Genomic DNA, 22993 nt, shown 5'->3' with positions numbered 1-22993 from the left:
TCGAGGATAGAGAGTAAACTAGCAGCAGTTTGTCGATTGTTCGACACGGTTTGCGACGAGAGGACGGTGTGTACCGAAATGATTTATTAGGCCTAAAAAACTAGGTTATTGACGCATTAAACACGACGACTGTGAGTATATTAAAATATATATTCTCATGATTGTGTGAAAATTATCCCCCATTTCCTCGAAACAACTATGAGTAGGGCTAGGCCTAATATCTAGCAGCTATCTATGCGCATAGAAGGGTGGGTTGACCGTTGAGGATGACGTTGTCTCCTTTACATTTCACACTACACTAGGCCTAGCTAAATGATGGTGTATTTTTTTCTTTCAGTAAAACGTAATTATGAAGTGTCCACATCTAAGCAAGTTCGAACCATATACCAAAAGGCAGCTTGCGGTGTTTGCCAACAAAGTAAGGAAGATAAAACATGAAATTTTCGAAATGAATCATTTACTAAAAAAATTCTTTTCTCGGGTGATTTTTCATTAGTTAAAAAAAAATAAGGGCAAAAATCCAAGGGGGTTGGTGTCATTAAATGTTTGGGTGTCATGGACGCAAGTTGCCAGTATAAAAAAAGATCTTTGCAGAAAGTTTAAATTGGATAAAAAATATAGAATAATCTATACCAATAAGGTTTATTGCAAATAGCATCCGGGATGCATGAAGGAAAGGGTTTGGGAGCACGCGTCATGGCATTTGCTCCAAACCCTTCCCATGATGCATTGTGAATTGACAATTGACAATTGTTCCTCGTGAATTCAATCTATTTGCGATAAACCTTATGCCATATAAAGTTTGACAATTGAAATATTATTTTTTTTCAGGGCAAGTGTTCTTCATGTGCCACAGAAGGACCAAATCTATGGCTGTGTTTACAGGTTTCTAAAAAATTCATTTATTTTAAATATTTAAATATATTTATAATTTTAAAATATAAGAAAAAGTAAACATTCTTAACCAACACTGTCTTAATAATAATTTATGTAAAAACTTGATTTAACTATTTTACCTTTTAGAATTTCTGTTTTTTTCTAACCTTACTCTTTGATACATCTTTCTAGATGGGCTGCGGCAACCTAGGCTGTGGCGAGGCTCACTCTGACCACAGTTCAAAACACTCGAACGACTCTAACCATGCGCTGGCTATTAATCTGTCCACAATACGTACTTGGTGTAATAGTTGTGAGATGGAAGTTCACCCATTTGTTCAATCAACCATAAAGAATGTAAAGAGCGTAAATCAGCGAGATCGGTAAGGCTATCCTTGGCAAATATACAGAATTGTATACAAATTCTCAAAATTTTACAATACTTGCAATATTTTTTTATTTCATATTTATGCCACAGCAAGCACAAACTCGCCAATTACAGGATGGATAAACTTTTTTATAATTTATCATGCTTATAAACTCATTTGCGGCTTAGGGAGTGGAGTTGAAAGAGTCGTGAGTTACAACCATGGCACTAGATCAGGATTGAACCTGTACCTTGGGATTAAAAGGCAAGCATGTTAACCACCAAGCTACAGCTCCACTACTACTATATTATCACAGTAACCACTTCTTATTTTGAAGGCTTGTCAAACAACAGCAGCAGAGTGTCTTTCGTGTTGACTCACCAGTCACTCAAGCTGTTACAGAGTTTGAAGACGGTAAGAGTCCACGGGGCCTGACTGGTTTCAGAAATATTGGCAACACTTGCTACCTGAATGCTGCAGTTCAAGCTCTCTCTAACTGGTACTGTGTTTTTAAATATTTTATATAATTTTAAATATTTTTAATCCATTCTAGTGGTTTCCCGCTTTCGAATGTGACTGAAAATAAATAAATTATCATATTTAATATCAATAATATTTAATTCATTTATTTATATGTTTCTTTATACTGGGTGACCTCTTCAGTAAAAGACTGTTACCCCCAGAGAATTAACAAATTCTTTATTCACTGAAAGCAAAATGGAGTCAATGAAATAGCTTACACTATTCAATGATTTACCCCTTGCAGTAAAACTTCCAAATCCTATAAAGTTCTGTCTACACTATCAAACTAGTTTGACAAAAAAAATGTGATGTGCTCAAATATGGTAGTGATATGTCCAAATATGGCAGTGATGTGACATCATCATGTCCATATATGGACACATCACATTTTTTTGTCACATAAAGTTTGATAGTGTAGACAGACCTTTTGGAGAGTTTATTCCAGGAGAAATAAGATAATTATTAGCAGGTTAGTGGCGGTTCCAGGATTGAACCTAATGTCATATCTAACCTGGGCACAACCATGAATCCACCACCTATGCAATGTCCGGTGTTTTTAGCTGCTCAGTGTCATTTTGTTGTATTCAATATTTCAGTCCACCATTTACACATTTTTTTCTGGAGTGTGGAGGTTATGTGAAAACTGAACGGAAGCCATACATTGCAAAATCTTACCAAAAACTGATGGAAGATGTGTGGGGAAGAAGAAGGTAAATGTTATTTTGTGTCTAAAGCTCTGTCTACACTATTAAATTGTATGTGATAAAAAAATGTGATGTGACCATATATGGAGATGATGATGTCATATCACTACCATATTTAATCATATCACTACCATATTTGGACACATCACACTTTTTTTTCAAACTAGTTTGATAGTGTAGACAGAGCTTGAAAGCATCAAAAGTGAACAGCAATTAGTTTCAGAATGCATCGTAAGGGATAAATGAATTTTGGCCTTTTTAACTACTGTGCAAAGAAACTTTGCTGAGGGGACTTAATTAATTGGTCATATGTTTTACTCTAACATAGTTTTTACAGTCTCCGCCACTTTCTGTTTTAATCTAACCCTAACCATTTGCACAAGATATATTCTTAGTTCATATTTTGTAATGATTATATTTTTTTAGACCAAGTCATTTGACACCATCAAGTCTTGTGAATGGCATCAAGCAAGTATTTCCAATGTTCAAGGGGTTTCTGCAACAGGTAAACATAGTGTTCTAAATCTGCAAATTGTGGAGGTTAGCATAATTGTCATGTAGGCTTACTGCAAATAATGCCAGTAGATTGTTTAAAGCTCTGTCTACACTATCAAACTAGTTTGACAAAAAGTGTGATGTACCCAAATATGGTAGTGATATGACATCATTATGTCCATAAATGGGCACATCACATTTTTTTGTCACATAAAGTTTGATAGTGTAGACAGAGCTTCAGTAAAATTAATTCACTTGCCATTTTTTTAGGACACTCAAGAATTTCTTCGCTGCCTAATGGATAGAATACATGAAGAACTTAAGGAACCAATTCCTCCTCATTTGTGTGAAAAGGGCGACGATGAAGATGAGCCAAGTGGAATCGTCGAAAAGCCTGTCACGTCAGAACGTGTCCGAGCCAGATCTTGCAATTCAATCTCACTAACGGAAGAAGAAAAACTAGAGCCAGAATCTGAAGCATCAATGAGAGAGAAATCGGTGGGCTCTAGAAGTTCATCTCAAAGCCCACCTCCTGATCGTAGGAAAGGAAATAAGCCGCGAAGATCGCGCAAGAGGACGGTGAGTAGAGCAGAATCGGACCAAGTTAATAGCCCAACAGAAATGAACAACGGAGGTGACGATGAAGATGGTGATGGAGAACCCATGATAAGGAAGCCAGCAGCACCTGATGTCAATGGTTAGATTATTAAACTATTATTTTATCTTAAGCTCTGTCTACACTATCAAACTTTATGTGACAAAAAAGTGTGATGTGCCCATATATGGACACGATGATGTCATATCACTACCATATTCGAGCATATCACTACCATATTTGGGCACATCCCACTTTTTTTGTCAAAATAGTTTGATAGTGTAGACAGAGCTTTAGGAATAAACAAAACTATGATCTCGAGAAGCAACAACAGAAGACAACAATGCAACTTGCATTATAAAACAAATAACACACATAGAGATACTAATATACTACTAGAGTGTCAACTAGGCGACAGCAAAGTTATATGTAAAACAAGGCTATAAGAATTGACTCTCTAGTTTTTTAATACTATCTCTATAGTAACACTACCGCTGTTGCATATGGCCAACCTGTCACCAGTCAATCCACCTGTACTGTTGCAATGTATTTCTTTATATATTTCTTGCAGTTTTCAAAAAAAGGCCAGTTCAGTATCGTAGCATAGTTTCTGATGTTTTTGATGGACGGGTTCTTAGCTCCGTTGTCTGCCTTACATGTGACACGGTAAGTATCAAGAAACTCTACATATTCTTGGCCTAAATGTGCTTTAAACAACAGTGGTCAGTATTAGTTAATTTTGGTTATTATTTTTGTAGAACAGATTTATCTTTAAAGATGTATTGTCCCCCCCTTTCACATACTAGTTATTTACTTTGACCAAAAATTGGATAAAACAAAATGAATTGCCTGAAAAAACTGTAATGAGTTTTGGTTAACTGTTTATTTTGTCTGTTTATAAATGAAATAATTTTTTTTTTTTTTTTCTATAGAAGTGAATATCTTCATTTAAACTACAAAATGGGCTATTAAAAGCCTGATTTTCTAAATCTTTATTTTTTATAATTTTGAGGGGAATACATCTTTTACTCAAAATATTAGCAAGCTTTCACTTAGGACAGTAGACAAGAGAAAGGATAAATTAGTGCAAAAGTATAAAACTCAGTAGGCCTATACACCATTCCTGTCATTGTTGAGACTTTGTCTAAAATTCCAAAAAGGTAACAAAAATATTAATAAATTTCTTAAATTTGGTTTATGTTTCAGAAATCCAAACGAATTGAAGCATTTCAGGACTTATCATTACCTATACCAGGTTAGTGGTTTAATATTAGACTAGTCCCATCATCCTTCATAGTCTAGTGATTCTAGAATTATGCATGACAGGTCAAAGGTTATTGTTAATAAATTAATAATTTAAAAAATATATATATATAAAACTTTTTCCAAGTACGCTCACTTGCACTGATGAAGGGCTAGTGTTGCCTGAAAGCTCTGCTAATTTTTCTAGCTGTTTTACATTATCGTTTTGATTTAGTTTTTAGCTTATTTCATTTTGTATCCTCAATGAGATCCAGCCACTGATACCCACAGCATTGTCATTTTCTCAGTGCATATTTTATTTTGTATCTACATTGAGATCCAGCCACTGATAGTGATACCCACAGCATTGTCATTATTTTCAGTAATGTACCTTTTATTGGATTTATATATAAACTTTATTTACAACTGACAGTTTTTCAAATTTATCGTTCGTAGTAGGCAAGGAAGACCTAGCCCGCATCCATGCCTCACAACAAAACATGACCAGTAAAGGAATGGTATCGTGTGTAGATACCACTAACTCACAGGGATGGACTAGTTGGATGTACAATGTCCTTGTCAGGTGAGACCTATCAACATTATATTAAAACATTCAGGATTGTAGGGCCCAGCTTGAGGCAAAGCTGTTGCATTGTCTCAAATTTTCACCATTTTACCAAAAAATTGCACTATATCAAGTATCAGAGTATGCTTAGAACCTTATTCAGAATTGTGATAGCTTCTGTAACTACCCCAGATTCTAAATGTTATACAGTAGGAAGAAGACACTGTATTATTCACAAGAAATATGGCTACATAGAATAATTGTTAGTTTTATAACCCAACTTTTATCACTTATTTTACAATTAATTTATAATTTTTTTTGTAGTTGGTTTTGGGGCCCTAAAGTTACATTAGAAGATTGTTTATCTGCATTTTTCTCATCAGATGAATTGAAAGGTAAGTATGGCTGCCAATGAAATTGACCACATGATTTACAAAAAGCCAAATATTGTAACAGTTACAATACATGTATATCTACCCTGAATAAACTGAATCTAAAGCTCTGTCTACACTATCAAACATTATGTGATGCACATATATGGACATGATGATGTCATATCACTACCATATTTAAGCATATCAATACCATATTTGGGCACATCACACTTTTTCGTCAAACTAGTTTGATAGTGTAGACAGAGCTTTACACTATAGATAATCTATTTTGTGGAACAGGATCTTTTGTACCGAACACTAAACTTTATTAATTTTATACCAAAATAATTATAATAGATTGTAAACAACAAAGGATTATTGTCAATCATTTTATTAATATGATTCATTTTTTCAGGCGATAATATGTACAGCTGCGATAAATGCAAAAAGTAAGTTTTCTTTTAATTCAATTTCCTGTTGCCTGATTGTATTTTGACAGTTGTTTTGATGTTGTCAGATTGAGAAATGTGTAAAATATGTATTAATGATAGTTGAATATAAATATTAAATTGAGCAAAACAAATAGTTTTTCAATTAAAGCTATACAGTTGTTTTGTTTTATTTTTCCAAAATCATTAATTTCAATTGGAAAATTTTTTAAACTAAACTAATCTAACAACAGGACACTGAGCTTGCTTTGCCATGATAGGAACTTGTATCAGTCCTTTGATCTTACGTCTAGCTGCGACGAATACCAACAGTACTGTACTATGTACATATTCTCTGTGGCATGCAGTGCCTGTTAAGGGGCGTTGAACCGATCGTTTTGTAGCCACAGATATACCCTTTGATCTCCGGAGCTCGGCATCCTGTTGTTAGATTGCCTTGATATAATCATCATCCATGAAAAGTCTAACCATTAATATTTGCTATGTCTTTAATCAGACTTAGAAATGGTGTAAAGTATTCCACCCTCACCAGATTGCCAGAGGTGCTGTGCATCCATCTAAAGAGGTTCCGACATGAGTCTATGACGTCATACTCATCTAAGATCAGCAACTATGTTAAGTATCCTCTTGAAGGACTTGATATTCGAAAGTTTCTGGACAAAGATTGCTCATCAGAGGTCACCACGTATGACCTCAATGCTGTAATATGCCATCATGGAACAGCAGGGGGTAGGTTTAATATTCAGAATAGCTTTAATAATCAGAATAGCTTTAATGACTTGTTTACTTATTGTGCTTTTAGACATAAACATGTAATTATGAACCAAAATTTAATGGTTTACATGACATGAATATGCCTCAAGACTTAAGCTCTGTCTACACTATCAAACTAGTTTGACAAAAAAGTGTAATGTGCCCAAATATGGTAGTGATATTCAAAAATATGTTAGTGATATGACATCATCATGTCCATATATGGGCACATCACATGTTTTTGTCACATAAAGTTTCATAGTGTAGACAGAGCTTAACATGTAGTTTTTTTTTCTTGGATAATGACATGATATATTTTAGAATATGTTTATGTCCAAAAGGTCAGCAGACTTCACAATAAGCCTAGATTCAGTAGAGTGGCCGGAAAAAGCGCGGGCTGCATTACGTTTTTTTTATCACATGTATGTGCTTGGTACAGAATTTGGAATGAGTTTTTAAACACCACACCCATTTTTGTATGGCCATGACACCATAATCCAGGCTTTGTGTGTTCAGGACCTTATATACATCAACACAGTATTACCAGTTTCATCATCATGTTCATATTTAGGAGGGCATTATACCGCATATGCAATGAATTGGTTAGATGAACAATGGTATGAGTTTGATGATACCTTTGTGACTGAAGTGTCAGAGAGTCAAGTAGCTGATGCTGAAGCTTATGTCTTGTTTTATAAGTAAGTAATTTAGATTTTACCAAAGCATTTTCGTTTAAAATAGACTATTCAATGACCTTACTATTCAATGACCTTACTTTTCAATGACCTTGCTATTCAATGACCTTACAATTCAATGACCTTACTATTCTGTGATCTTGTCTTCAAAAAGTAGATTTTCACTCAAATAATAATAATTTTCTAATGCGCCATAAATAATGCGTGATAAAAGGCACGGTGTATGAGAGAGCTCAATTTGAAAGAAAAAGATGAGTTTTCAAGGCAGATTTAACCATACCACGTTTAAATCACCTATTACCTTTCAATCACCGTCGGGCCTGGTCAGTACTTGGATGGGAGACCGCCTGGGATACCTGGTGTCGTACACCTGTGTTTATCTTTTTAATCATCTTAAATCATGCTTTATAAGGTATGCTTTAATTAGCACATATGTTGTTTACAGAAAATGTTCGGATGAAACAATAAAGATGCGAGAAAAGGTTGTAGGCTTATGTGATGAACAAGAGGTAAGATTGATTCCATCATAAAAAAAATAATGTTATCTGATTGGACAATTTTAGAAGGGTTGTGCCATTACACGTGATTGCAGACCACTTGATATATATAGAACATTAAACATTATTTAGAAAATTGTATTGAAAAATACTGAAAACATTTGTTTGTCACACCTGATTAATTACTAATAAATGTTATTGAATTCATTTGTGATTTGCAAACCAGATGAATATTTACAATCAATACATTTTTTTTTCAGAGTCTATTGCATTTTTACATCTCAAGCCAGTGGTTCAACAAGTTTCAAACGTTTGCAGAGCCAGGTCCAATCACCAACAATGACTTCTTATGCAAGCATGGAGGTAAACGTTCTTCTATTCACACACTTGTGTTAGGCTGACAGCAGAACCGCTTTACTACTGGCTTTAAAGTTAATTATACCTATCTTTTGATTAACTATATTTGTATTGATATGTTTTAGGCGTTCCTCCCTGCAAATCTGCTGTAGTCGATGAGCTAGTTACAAAGGTGCCACAAACAGTTTGGGAATGTCTTCAACACAGGTCTGTATCAATTACTTTTGATTTTGTAGCATAGTGTGCAGTACAGCTAGTAATTACTGCTCCGTGTCCATGGGTAACCCTTCCTGGCCCATGAGTGGGTATATCAATCAATCAATATTATATTTGTAAAACTGCTACAAAATAATTACAAAACCAGTGTATGGACTTAGTGTGGCTTTTCTTCTCGTGTTTTTCCAGTTTTCCAACTGGAAAAACAGGAGATAGAGCTTAAAAGCTCTGTCTACACTATCAAACTAGTGTAGACAGAGCTTTATATTTTGTTATAATCACCATATATAGACATGATGATGTCATATCACTACCATATTTGGGCACATCACAATTTTTTTTGTCAAACTACTTTGATAGTGTAGACAGAGCTTTATGTTTGTTATAATCACACAAAAATATTACTTTCATAAAAATGAATGACATTTTGTTTATTACCATTAGATATGGTGGTGGACCTACGGTGACTCATCTTCATGTTTGTAAGACTTGCCAGGAGGAACTAGATAGACTACAAAAAAGACTTACAGAAGAAAAACAGACTTTTATCAAGGTAAACACATTAATATATTTGTATATACCGGCACCTTTTAATTCACAGCATCTGATTGGTTAATCACCAGGTTTTAATTATTACCATGCCCTTACAACTTACAACTGATTACATGTGGGTATAAATGTATAGGCTATTCAGCCTCTTGAGGAGACCCACAATCTTGCCATATCACCCAGGATACAGTTGACATCCTTTTTCTGCCAGTGATTACCTCACATCGTTTTTTAAAATACTCTGGTGGAAATCGCACCAACCACATCTGCTGGTAGAGGTTATTCTAGTAGTTTATGAACTATAACCCACGCTAAGCAGTGCATGCATGTGTCTCATCCACAATACCAATTATAATTATAGTTGCTGTCAATCATATTTTGCACTAGTCCAGTGTCTAAAGCTCTGTCTACACTATCAAACTGTGACAAATAAATATGATGTGCCCATATATGGATATGATGATGTCATATCACTACCATATTTGGGCATATCACTACCATATTTGGGCATATCACTACCATATTTGGGCACATTACACTTTTTTTTGTCAAACTAGTTTGATAGTGTAGACAGAGCTTTAAAAGAATAAACAAGTTTTGAATAGTTTACTTGCGCAGTCAACTCCCCATGGAGACGGATAAGCGTTGAAATAATAATTTTAATAATCTGTCACAAATAGATATTAAAAAGTAGTTTACCCCTATTATAGGGGTGCACACAAAATAGAGCTATAATAGATCTGCCTTCCTACCAGAAAGAAAGGGTTTCTCAAAAATCCCAAAATGTTGATTTTATGTGACATTTTTATAATCTCCCCAGTTCCATGACAAGTTCCAGGAAGAAGTAGATGAGACCAACACAATATATTGTATTAGCCTCAGCTGGTTTAGACAGTGGGAAAAATTCCTAAACTCAAAATCAACAGGTAAGAAGAATAATAATAATACAGTACTTGTAGAAATTTGCAGTTTGTGGTACACCATGTATATTAGTTCTGAAAAGTTTCTCAACGTTGCGATCAATATGCTTTGGTCGAAACGTCATATTGATTGAAATTTCAGAACTAATATAGTGTAGACACAGCTTTAGTGAATGTTATCCATTTTTTTACTTATGTATTTAGATTTTCCTGAACCACCCGGACCAATTGATAACCGTGCAATATCTGTTTCAAAAGGACGTCATACTAAAGGTAAGAACGGAAATCTATCTTGTTTATATTGTGGTTGATTGTTTAATTTTGTTATGTTGAAATTTTTGACATTGTTTTTTTTTAATTTTCTTGAATAAAACTGACTTATGTTTACAATAATTCTACTTTTATTGGTGGATTTTTAGGAGCCGAGATTGGCCAAATTTCCAAAGAAACCTGGGAATATTTATATTCAATCTATGGAGGAGGCCCAGAGGTCATCGAACAACCCAACAACGTAGTGAATGGTACCGATGATGAGGAGGAGGAGGAGGATGAAAAGGAAGAAGATAAAATGAAAGATGCAAGAGGAGATAATGAGGCAAAGGATGAGTCATGCTCAGAAGAAGAAATCAATGAAGAAGTTGTTAATAAGGAAAATCAAGATAGTAAGCTATGAACTGAATGGTACCAATGTATATGAGGAGGAAAAACAAAAATGATAGATGCTCAGAGGAAGGAAAAAATAGAAAGATCCTAATTCCAGTCCTAATGTAATCTTAAGCACTTTCTACACTATCAAACTTTATGTGACAAAAAAATGTGATGTGCCCATATATGGACATGATGATGTCATATCACTACCATATTTGGGTATATCGCTACCATATTTCGGCACATCACATTGTTTTGTCCAAAAAAGTTTTATAGTGTAGACAGTAGTTTATACTGTTTTTGTGCATACTTAGATGAGGTTTAAATATGCAGTTAAATGTATGTTAAAAAAAATGCTCCATGGATATTAAAAGACCATTCAGTTGAAAAGAAAGACCATCTGAGTATGGTCCATTGATATTAGGCGTGATCTACAACTTATTCCCAATAGCAGAAACATATCTTTAAAATAGACTATTCAGGTATGCTCCATGGATGAAGTGACAGTCCTGTTGTACAGAAAAGATGATAATTGAAAGTTTTGTGAACTAGAATATTTAAAAGCTAATAATAATATTAATGCAAATGTTGATGAATTGTTTTGAATTGTTGGATAATACCACACATTTTTTAATGTTCACATCATTTAGTTATATGCTACTTTTCTGTTCCCTTTTAATTTGAGGTTTGAACCGGTAGCTGTCAATTTGGTCCTTTGGAAAAACAAGTGTATACAAATTGAAAAAGAAAACAGGGGTGGATTCAAGAGGGGCCCAGCCGGCCCGGGCCCCCCTCTAGATTTCACAAATTCACAAATGTAATGCAAAAGATATGACATCAAATTAAGCTCCGCACTTCATTTCACTTCATTTTAGGCCCTGCAGCAGTAAATAGTGTAATTCTCATTCTCTCTTCACACAAATGAAAAAATGTCTAGCTGATTGATCAGTGGCATAACGCAGGTGGAAAAGGCCGCTGGCACTCTTAAGGCCCCTGGCACTCTTAAGGCCCTCCAATGGATACTCTTAAGCCCCTTAAACATAGCTGTTATGCGACTGTGTTGCGTTGTTTGGCTCTGACAAGATTGTACATTTTATTTGAATAAATACTGTAGCATAATCATCAACACAGATATATTTTACTATTGAGTCGTATAATTTATATTTGTAATATATTTATATTAAATATTATGTGTAACATTTTTTAACCAATTTCATTATTGGTGAATGTTTAAAAATCTGTGAAACCTAAAATAATTAAATTAATTCACAATTTATATCAATATCTGTAATGCTTAGTGCTTTCTAGTTTATTGATGTTTAATGTTATTATCTTTAATATCTGTGTAATGTATATGAAAACAAAACATGTGTAGATCCATCAAATGAAATTAAAACCACTGTTGGTGAACTGAAATAGTTGATGAAAATAAAAGTCTTAAAAGTATTGTTACAAGGCCTTATTTTGTTTCTTGTTCATTCAATCTTTATTTCTTTCAAGTTGGATATTAGATTAAAATATGGTATGATTAATTAGCTTTAATTTAGCTTTGAGAAAGTTTTATTGGAAAAAGTTTATTTCTATTACGAAATTTATTAAATTCCGATAGTATACAACTTTTGCAACTTGTATAACTTTTAAACAGAACAGCGCCATCTATTTTAACCAAGGTTCCTTCTTGGTATCATTTTCCGCTAGCTCAGCAGCAACCTACTTGCGGTGAGTCCCTTCACAAGAAGTCGTGGGTACAAAATCTAGGGATGTTTAAGAAGAGATAAGTAAACAACAATGTTTAATAGTTTCAGTTTGTTTAGAATGTATTAAAGTAATTCTCTTCCGACATTGGGAGAGACACCAGACGACAATACCGATGAGCACTGGTTTAGGAGGAAGCTAGCAGCACAACAGTAGTCTGGGCAAGGTGTTTAGTTGGTTGAGATTTCATAGCTCAGATATCCTCTGAAGTAGGCCTAAGTTTCTTGCTTAGTTTACAGGTAATGAATCACTTTTATCAGGATTTTTGTGAAGGTTCTCTACAAATCATTGTATAGCTTTGAAAATGTCTCTATAAGACAAATGTGCAATTAAAACAAAATACTAAACATAATTTTTCAATACATTTTTTTTTTCACTCAATTTAGAAATTTTTTTATTTTCTAGGTTTGATTTTATTTTTGTAATAATTTTTTATTTTATACTACCTACTGTACTATTGTAATAAATTAAATATTCTTTTTTTAATATGATGTGTGGTATAAGAAATTAAAAATTTATCTTTCTTTAATTAACATTTTTGCCTATAAAACTGGATTTATTGAATGATATTTTGTTTTGTACTTAGACCTATATCACTTTGAGACAATTTTTTTTTAAATGACTTAAATCAAATAATATTTGACCTGACCACAATGATGTCCTTTTTAATTAAAAGTAAAAGAAAGTCGCACATTTTCCTGTGTTTCTAACCAATTTAAAGGTTAGTGACCGGGTTACGAAGGTGACATCACAACTTTAGTGACCGGATTAAGAAGGTGATATCACAATATTTTGAACTTTAAGATCATATAGCTACCCGTTTCTTAATAGATTTTTTCTACAATATGTATTTATTATATTTTGATAATTAAGATATTGTATTGTATATTATTTTATACTTTCAACTTTTATTTCTGAATTGCATAAAACAACAGTCAATATTTGTATATTAAAAGACAAAATTGTAAATGATTGTAGTAAAACTGAATTTTTACCAATATAAAAGTTTGAACATGTAAAAATTTGTATTTTTAATCTAAAAAAAGGAAGAAAAAATAATCAATATTTCAGTTTTGTAATTGTTCATAATAATAAATTGGACTTTTAAGCACACAATGTATAAAGCCGCTATGCGCTTCACATTAAATAAAAATAATCCATAAAATAAAATAATATTTTTCACCATATCAACAATTCAACGAAGGAAAATTTATAGTTGTAGATTTAATTTTTAATTTTAAGGCACTAAAAATGTAATTTCAAACAAACATTAACCTAAAATGTTTGGATTTTCCTGTCTATTAATAATAATAACCACATGATTGAAACTGACCATGTGATTTACATTCTTGTACACCAATCGGTTTAGTTTATACTGTATGATTAGACTACCTCATAAAAAGCTAATTTCCGTAATGCTTTCTTAATGTTTTTCAAAATTTTACCTTTTGTTACTTTTAATTAATTTGCCCTCGTTTAATGTTAAGATTTTTTGTTTAATAATGACAGTGGCCTACTACTATTAGTGTTTCGTAAGCAGATGAAAGAGAGAGAGAAAATTCCCACTAGTTAGATTACATTCCCACTAGTTAGATTAAATTCCCATTGTGCCCAACTTAAGCTCTAAGAGGAGAAGAGGGGGAGTGGGAAGGAGGAGAGGGGTGGGGACCGAGCACAGAAGCCGATGTAGACTTTATCTGAATTATATTTTACAATCTCAGTGAGTAATATAACTTCATGATTTCAGTTGATAAATAAAATTGGTAGTTGTTCCTGTACATTTTTCAAATTTTGAATTCATTACTAAATTTGTATCACTGTAGGAGGAAAAGATGTTGGAAGATTCGGGAGAGACAGGTGTGAAGATGGGTAAGGCTGGCTACCTGTATCATCGCCCCGGTGGAGGTAATACTGCATTCTTTATCATTCTTTTTTCTCCTTTTTTTTGGGTTTATTGTATAATATACAAATTTGTTATATAAAGCGGGAAATCTTTTAGTTATTCCCTATTTTTACAAAACTATTATAAAACAGATTTTCCATTCATATGATAGTTATGCTTCAGGAATCACCAGATTGATCAAAAGATATCTAGGTTTGAATAGGCTGTCTGTAATAAAGGGGGTTTCCCTGATGCCATTAAATAAACACTTGCATTACAAATGGCTAGTTCATTGCAGGGAAGAATGAAATACTTCATTCTTCCCTGGTTCTTACATTGCATGTTTATGCTGTTAAAAGTACATTAACAAATAATTGGTATTACATTAATGTAAATATCAAAAAGGCACTAGAAACATAGTTCAACATAGATCTAATAGTTACTGTAGATATATAAAATATTTTTCATATGAATAAATGGATTTAAAAATTTGTTAAAAGCAGCTGCAGAGCAATCCACATGACTGATTGAATAACAATAATTTAAAAATGTATTATAAAAGATTTCATTTTTTTTTTCTATGAAATGCACGTAGTCCATGTTGCTAGAGCCTTCATTACTTACCAGACCAATATATAGTAGAATCCCTCCGTTGGGACATCCCTATAAAGGGGACACTTTACTGTGAAACGATGGCAATATATTTTAACACTATGGCCAAACCACATTAAGGGACACCCCTATAAAGCTATAAAGGGAACCCTAGCATTTAACTGACACCTAACTCTTTCAGTTCTGTAGGATATGAGTGTCTATATATCATAACAAACATTTTAGCAATGAGGAGCAATATATTCAGGGGACACCCCTATTATTAAGGTGACACTTTGATGGGTCCAAATGTTGTCCCCTTAATAGGGGCTCTACTGTAGTAATATGCATTTATAACACCTACAGTATGCTCTGACACATGATTCAGGGGATTCTACATGTCTGTCTACACTATCAAAACAGTGTGATGTACCTAAATATGGTAGTGATATGCCCAAGTATGGTAGTGATATGACATCATCGTGTCCATATATGGTCATATCACATTTTTTGTCGCATAACGTTTGGTAGTGTAGACAGAGCTTAAGATGAGTGTGTGCAGTATACCATAACAAACATTTAGCTGATGATTAGTGAATCACTAATAACGTTTTCACAGTAACAGGAAAAGTGGCATTTCCTTCTAATCATCACTTAGTTTTTTTTTAAACTAAGTTCAAGAACACTAATCAATTGGTAGTATAGTAGTTAATAAAACCACTAAAAATAGAATTTATGGCAGTCTTTTTAAAAGTTTGTATCTACCGATTCAGTGCTATTTTCAATAGTAGGTCAATTGGTATACAGTCATTATTATTAGTAGTTAGACCTATCAGTAGATATCAATAATATTACACTACAGTTTAATTTATAACATAATAAAATAGGCCTACCGTATCTAATATTACCACATACAGTGTGAGAGAATATAATCCAACTTCTTAATCAAGGCTACTAAATTCTTGAAAACACCTCATGAAATAATTTGCCCCATTGCACTCATAAACATTCATTATTTGTATGATATTGAATGTTTTATATTGATGCAATGGGGTGAAAGATGAATGTATTATTTTCATCTTTCACCTCATGAAATTATTTGCCCCATTGCACTCATAAACATTCATTATTTGTATGATATTGAATGTTTTATATTGATGCAATGGGGTGAAAGATGAATGTATTATTTTCATCTTTCACCTCATGAAATTATTTGTCCCATTGCACTCACAAACATTCATTATTGTATAATATTGAATGTTTTATATTCGTGAAATGGGGTAAAAGATGAATGACATAATATTTGTATCTTTCACCTCATGAACTTATTTGCCCCATTGCACTCATAAACATTCATTATTTGTATAATAAGGAATGTTTTATATTCGTGCAATGGGGTAAAAGATGAAAGTTTATATTTACACCTGGCAAAATTACATTTACACCAATGCTTTATTTTTCATTAGAATACTTCTATTAATAGCAACAGCGTTTTTTAAATTCATACTACTGTAAAGTTGACAAAATGTTAAACATAAAATTGCAAATTTGTTGACAGTGACTGAGTATCATTGGATATTCTGTATCTAGTTTCTGACATGACATACATAATACTGAGGCTGTCAGAATTTATCATGACTTCTTCACCAGAATTGATGTATGTGCTCTTATTTACATAATCAATATGGCTTTTAAATGCACAGTTTACGTAACTGACTATATTTTAAATTTTATATCCATCTTATATTTTTTACTTTATAGTGCAATAAATTAAATTTGAGGTTGAAAAGGGAGAATGTAAAAATCTATCTGTTTAAATTGTTTTAATTATAAAAAAAAATTGCATTTTTATTAATTAATTTGTCTTCATTAATAATAGGATGACTATAGTTTGATTAATTTGTTACATTTTCTCCAAATTATAACATCCAAGTTTAAATATTAGAATGTTTTGGAATGCTATTATTAAAAATTGTTTAAAAAACTGAATTTCCAAATAATTTTTATAGAAATGGGAAGCACCTTTAAAAACCTCAACATACTCCGCCAATCCTAACCACCTCCTCACAGTCATAGCATAATTAGGAGGAATAAGATTACAAAGTTAGTGATGATGTAATGAGGGCAAAGATATCAAAGACGTCTACTTTCTATAGACATTAAACCTCAATGTTAAATAGTATCATTGCCACGCCTACAGCAATTCATGAAGTAGATTATTGCGGATATTATTAAAGATAGCCTTGAAATTGGTAAGATTTTAAAATACTTGCCAAAACAGGCACTATAAGCAGACGTACATACCATTGATCGTAAACAAAGTTAATAAACAAAAATATTATATTTGCGATGACCAATGATGCATAGATAAAAATATGAAGTTGTGTTCATGCCCCGGGGTGAGCTTATAACTGAAGGTGGTAGCATTCAACTTGGTCATTGTAACAGACTACCTTGGATTTTAGCAAGCTTGCCGTCCGATTCTGGGAACTCTGTCACGTACTACAATTTTTATTTCTCACAGACTCTTTTAACCTTTAAGATGAATCATATATTTTGTCATGTAATTTTTATGTAGATTTAAGATAGATAAAGCTACACCTAAATGGGTTTTAACTTAAAAACACTAAAATTGCCAATACCTCTCTGTCCAGAATAGGACATTTTAGGACTAATATTATACATATTTAAGACTACTTTTTACCATATTTAGGACTACCATTACCATATTTAGGACTACCATTACCGTATTTAGGATTACCTTTACTATATTTAGGATTACCCAGGCCTTGTCTATTGAAAATTATAGGTGTGCTACAAATTGCACTCCTCAATACATTCAGGGGTGCTGTAGGTGTGCTGTTTGTATGTTGGTGTGTAGAAATTTACCAAATTTAAGCGTGTTGTAAATCGCACTTCTCAAGGGCAGTTTAGGAGTGTGTTAGGCGAGTGATCGCACTTGCTCGCCTTAAAAGACAAGGCCTGATTACCATTACTATATTTAGCTTAATTCAGTCTTTAAACCCTATCTACACTATCAACCTTTATGTGACAACAAAATGTGATGTGCCCATATGGACATGATGATGTAATATCACTACCATAACCATATTTGAATATCACTACCATATTTGGGTATCACACATATTTTTCAAACTACTTTAGATAGTGTAGACATAACTTCAGTGTATTCAATCTTTTATCAATTATGTTCAACCTGTTGGACATGAGTAAAATGGCGGATGCATGTCCTCAGCGTAACGCTTCAGTGAAAAATTTCCGTGAAATGAATGATAGGAAATATGTTTTAATACTAAGGTCAACCTCTAAATCAATTATTGGGTCCTACTGTAATACAATTTTTTTTACTTTGATGAAATTGATTAAATTGATGATTATTTGATGAAATTAATCCTCAATTAATTTAATAAAATCTCGTTTTTTTTACAGCTTTAGGACGATTAAAGAAAAAGCGGTTTTGGTTTGTTGTTGACCAGCTGAAATGCCATCTTGTCTTTCACAAGTCCAGTAGCAGTGACCAAGCTTGTCCAATAGGAGCAGTGGACATTAAGGATGCTTGTATTTCATTGCTTTTAGAACATACTAACCAGTTTCTTATTTCGTAGGTTTTCAATCAATCAATATTTTGTTTAAAAATAATAATAATTATAATAAAATATCCTGGATTTATAAAACACCTAATGTTGTGAAACCGCTATGCGCTGTACATATTATTACCCTGGTCTTATTATTATTATTTTTTCAAATAAGCTTCATGATATCAAATGCACAAAATTTGAATTTAAATTTCTCAACTGTCTTCACCCTATGATACATAAACTATGTGTGTCATTTCCCATAATCCAATTGAAGCATTTGAGAATTTTGTGCATGCCATGAACATTTGTATTTGATTTTTTTTCGTTCGTTCATTCATTCATTATTTATGCATTCATTCATAATATACATCGTCCATTCCTCCATCTTTGAGTCAATTTACCTTCACCTTCATTATATTCCTTCATTTATTCATCCATCCATTTATTCATAGTATTTTTTACCTTCTTATTTTAATGTTAATTTTAATTAGGGGTTTTGTATTTGTTGTCTTGTTTTGCCCTGCATATGCTTGGTCCTCCAAGCTGCGACCTGGGATGTTTGTTATATTCTTTTTTTTTAAATAAAGGATGATTTTACTCCATTCTTCATTCAGTTAATGATTAAGCTACTTAATTTTTTATTAAATTCTTTATTTTGATTCATTTTCTACTTTGATATCATATCACAGAGAAGATTGTAAAATACAGTAGAACCCCTCCTTTGTGACACCACTATTAAGGGAACACTTTCCTGTGATAGGATATCTATATTTTAACACTATGACCAACTCTTGTCATCAAAGGATACCCCTTAAGGGGTTTTACTGTATACATAGAAAATTATTGTAATTCATTTTTTAGCTATTTTACAGTTTTAGAAACGATGAATTGATAAACCTGCCAAATAGCCGTTGGAAATAAAACTTATTTTTAAAATTCTGATTAGAATCTGAATTGCTATTGACAGTTCCCAAACATCTGGTTATTACTAAAAATTATCCACATTGCCAAATTAACTTTAAACTAATAAAATATAAGTTTATATATATTAAATTTGCAAAGTCAAAAAAGATGTTTCAATTCTTTTGGGAAAATGCACATTAAAGTTGAAATCTTTTAAATCTATCCGTTACCGCTTTATTTCTATAAAGTGGTTGGTATGGTTCTGTATACTTGTTCTTTGTGGTTTTTGACCGTTCACCTATTTGACGGTATTCTCCACTTACAGATTAAAACACATGTTGCAAAAATGTTCGTAATCCTTTCATTGCCATGTGCAGTTATTGTGTGCGCAGGTTTTTTTTTCAATGTTGTGGTTTTTGACCGTGTATCGTAAATGTGACCGTGCTAGCTGACAAGTTAATCTGCAAGTATGCCTGATATACTCACTGACTAATAGTGTTATCATTTCCTGTAAACGATCAGGGACTCGTAATAAAGCGTGTGTCACATATCCCAGAATGGCGCTTCAAAAAACGCCTGACTCCAAAATCAAATCAGAAATAAAATCAAATCATAGCACTTAACGCCAATTAAAAACTCATGCATTATCTGTTACACTCTGATCTCTAATTACTAAAACATACGATCAATCATTTTAAGAATTTTCCTTTTTTTTTTTGCAACATATTTGTAGACTTGAAATATGATTAGATATTTTTAATGGTGTTTTCCATTGGGATTGGAATGTTTCCTGCTAAGCGAAAAAAGCCAGGAATCTTCCATCAATATCGATATAACTAAGTTAAGCAATGAAAGACAAATTGTGTCAACGAATAACTATATTAAAAATGACATATTACAAGGTCAAAGTTTTGTTCTCACAAATAATTTATTGGTTTTTGCAGATTCAGCAAAAGTTAACGTCCTCAATCATAGCGATGAAAAATTATTTTGTAGTCTTTAATTATCTAAAACTGTGCCCTATTAGAAAACAAAGATAAATCACCATTTCACACTGATGTAAGAGCGTGAATACTTTTGGTCTAAATTTCACTAAATATCAATAAAAAAAATTATTAGTATTATATATTCTTTATGCTGGGGGTCTCTTCAGTCAAAGACTGGTCTCCCAGAGGGCCCAGTTATGATCAGTGGCCGAGTTAATCATCTTGAAAGATGTACTAGGTTCTTTAAAGTGTACATGAGCTAGATGTGTACACTGGACTATATTGTCCTTATTTGAGAAGACTCAGACTTGAACCCTTTGCCAAGTGTTAGTTATAGCTACATATTTCGGTTCCGTTGTGTTAACCGATAATCAATAACACAGAAAGTGGAATTTAAGCCTGCATAGAAAAAAGTTAACTCCAGTGTGTGCAGACCTCCAATTCTATTCCCCTTCCTATGAACAATACACCTGTGATATATGATGCATGATGACCCATGTGATAGGTTTGTGGTTAAGATATTACTATTGTAGTTTCCAGGTCCTGTTTTATAGTTAAATATAGTCTTTGCTTTGTTTTTGTGCTATACAGTAGTTTAAAAAGAAACTTAGTTACTAAGTTAACAAACTACACCAAATATACAGTTCTAAAAAGAACTGCTGAGTTTACCCATGTTTCGATCAATATGCTTTGATCGTCCTCCGGATTGTAGTGAGAGTACAAACTTTATATCTTTATATTTTCTCCATGCAAACCTTCCAACAGTATAAAATTGTTATAATTTATCTTTGTCTCACAATGAAACTACAGTAATTTATTTAATACATATAATATATTATTAAAGAATTTCATTGAGCTTCTATGTTTATAAAAGATAATATTTTCATTCAACTATTTAAAAAAAAACGGAGAGTACTTTCTCGAACGTTTCGACATTACCAGGCTGTTTGTAAACAAGCAGTCAGTTGATTAAGATCTGTGATAGAGATCGAAACGTTCCAGTCTTTTTTAAATAGCGCTTTCAAAAAAGAAAATCTTTTTTTTTTTACATATAATATACTAAATTTAATCAATGAAAATTCAATAATCATCTTAGCATTTTTTTTTCATTTGAAATTTTAAATTATTAGAAAAAAATGCATAACATATAACCTGAATATGTTATACTGCCATCTACATTTCACCCTTTAATGATAGCGATCAGATTTACTCGAAATACTTCCGTTAAAAACCCCAGTCTTCTCGTTACATTCAATGCGACAGTCTCCTGGCACTGAGTCCCAAATATCTCGGTTACAAATTTATGTCATGTAATATCATAAACAGGTTAAGCGCGCTCCATGTTAATTGAACAACCGGCGTGTCTCGGTGACGTCACGGTTTACGGCAATGACTAAGGCCTTTTGAAGTGCACATCGCATCTTTTAGGCTTGTTATTTGGCTTTGTGTTTGCGTGTAAACGTTTTTGTGTTGTGCAATAGTGAAAGTGTTTGACATAATTCATTAATTATTTTCATAATTGTTAGGTGTTAGTAATGGGGGATGGGGTGGAGGATGCTGATTGTGAACAAGATAATATTACAAAATATTATCTCATTTTTCATCGTTTAAAATTAATATAATTTATAATCAAATAAAGCTGCAATTGGATTTGTATAAATGTTTTCCAAATTATAAACTTATTTTTTGAATTTCTTTTATATTGTGACCTTTAAAACCTTTTAACAATGAACTATATACAACAATTTTGTATTGTCAATTACAATACTCTTTTTAGTTTCAATTCATTCATTTCATTTTCATTTCAATCTTGCTTCAGACAGAGTCCGTAGAAACAAACAAAATATTGTTAACAATAAAAAACAACGAAGAATTATCTTCACAATACATGATACAACAAGCTTTTTAACAAATACTCTTAATTTATAAATTATTTAAAATTACTTTTATATTTAGTTTCATTTGTTTGTACTGTTATTTTATTTCCTGTTTTGTATCTTTACCACTTTCAAAACTGTACACTAGCACTAGTACTGAAAGTGTATAAAGAAAGAATATTAAATAAATTTGCAAATTGAAATATTTTTTTTGTGTTCTTTTTCAGAACAGGAGGCAAAGAACACATTCTGACAGCTGAGAGTCATGAGATCATGATGCAATGGTTGAAGTCATTACAGGTATATAAGACCTAGCTCTGTCTAACTAGTTCGACAAAAGAGTGTGATGTGCCCAAATATGGTGGTGATATGATGTCATTGTGTCCATATATGGGCACACCGCATGTTGTTGTCACATAAGGTTTGATAGTGTAGACAGAGCTTTAAAACTACAATATTAAACTAAAATGTACAACTTGGGTAGCTTTGGACAGAGGACCTACAGCTTTATGTCTGCTCTAAAGATTGTCAAGGGACAATTAATTTGGCCTGACAGCCAAATCACAATTAGTTTA

General features: G+C 32.6%; 2 protein-coding genes across 3 annotated transcripts in view; both read left to right on the top strand.

Moving 5' to 3' along the window:
• Positions 1-8: 8 nt before the first annotated feature.
• Positions 9-12263, top strand: LOC144837088 (ubiquitin carboxyl-terminal hydrolase 20-like). Its single transcript, XM_078692083.1, has 22 exons — positions 9-131; positions 338-418; positions 832-885; positions 1069-1259; positions 1582-1743; positions 2363-2476; positions 2897-2975; positions 3236-3662; positions 4132-4226; positions 4767-4815; positions 5259-5385; positions 5692-5762; positions 6157-6190; positions 6687-6919; positions 7515-7641; positions 8084-8147; positions 8396-8498; positions 8618-8699; positions 9153-9261; positions 10078-10183; positions 10382-10450; positions 10597-12263. The coding sequence occupies exons 2-22, from the start codon at positions 350-352 to the stop codon at positions 10848-10850; spliced, it is 2619 nt and encodes an 872-aa protein (XP_078548209.1). The 5' UTR covers positions 9-131; positions 338-349; the 3' UTR covers positions 10851-12263.
• Positions 12264-12557: 294 nt separating this feature from the next.
• Positions 12558-22993, top strand: part of LOC144837085 (uncharacterized) — a 53355-nt gene continuing 42919 nt past the window's right edge. For both annotated transcript variants that reach the window (XM_078692076.1, XM_078692075.1), the window contains exons 1-4: positions 12558-12819; positions 14404-14485; positions 18504-18675; positions 22646-22718. In XM_078692076.1, the coding sequence (XP_078548202.1) occupies positions 14413-14485; positions 18504-18675; positions 22646-22718 (318 nt within the window). In that variant the 5' untranslated portion in view covers positions 12558-12819; positions 14404-14412. The remainder of the gene's footprint in view (positions 12820-14403; positions 14486-18503; positions 18676-22645; positions 22719-22993) is intronic.

The sequence above is a fragment of the Antedon bifida genome, chromosome 3 (assembly GCF_963402885.1).
Source record: "Antedon bifida chromosome 3, ecAntBifi1.1, whole genome shotgun sequence".
Taxonomy (NCBI): domain Eukaryota; kingdom Metazoa; phylum Echinodermata; class Crinoidea; order Comatulida; family Antedonidae; genus Antedon; species Antedon bifida.
This window is presented reverse-complemented; position numbering and strand designations above follow the sequence as displayed.

Bases quoted from the DNA above. Each gene is read 5' to 3' on its own strand.
- LOC144837088 (XM_078692083.1), top strand. From the start codon at position 350: ATGAAGTGTCCACATCTAAGCAAGTTCGAACCATATACCAAAAGGCAG. The intron at 6,191-6,686 runs GTAAGTTTTCTT...GTCTTTAATCAG, and splicing joins AGCTGCGATAAATGCAAAAA to ACTTAGAAATGGTGTAAAGT. The intron at 9,262-10,077 runs GTAAACACATTA...TAATCTCCCCAG, and splicing joins AAAAACAGACTTTTATCAAG to TTCCATGACAAGTTCCAGGA.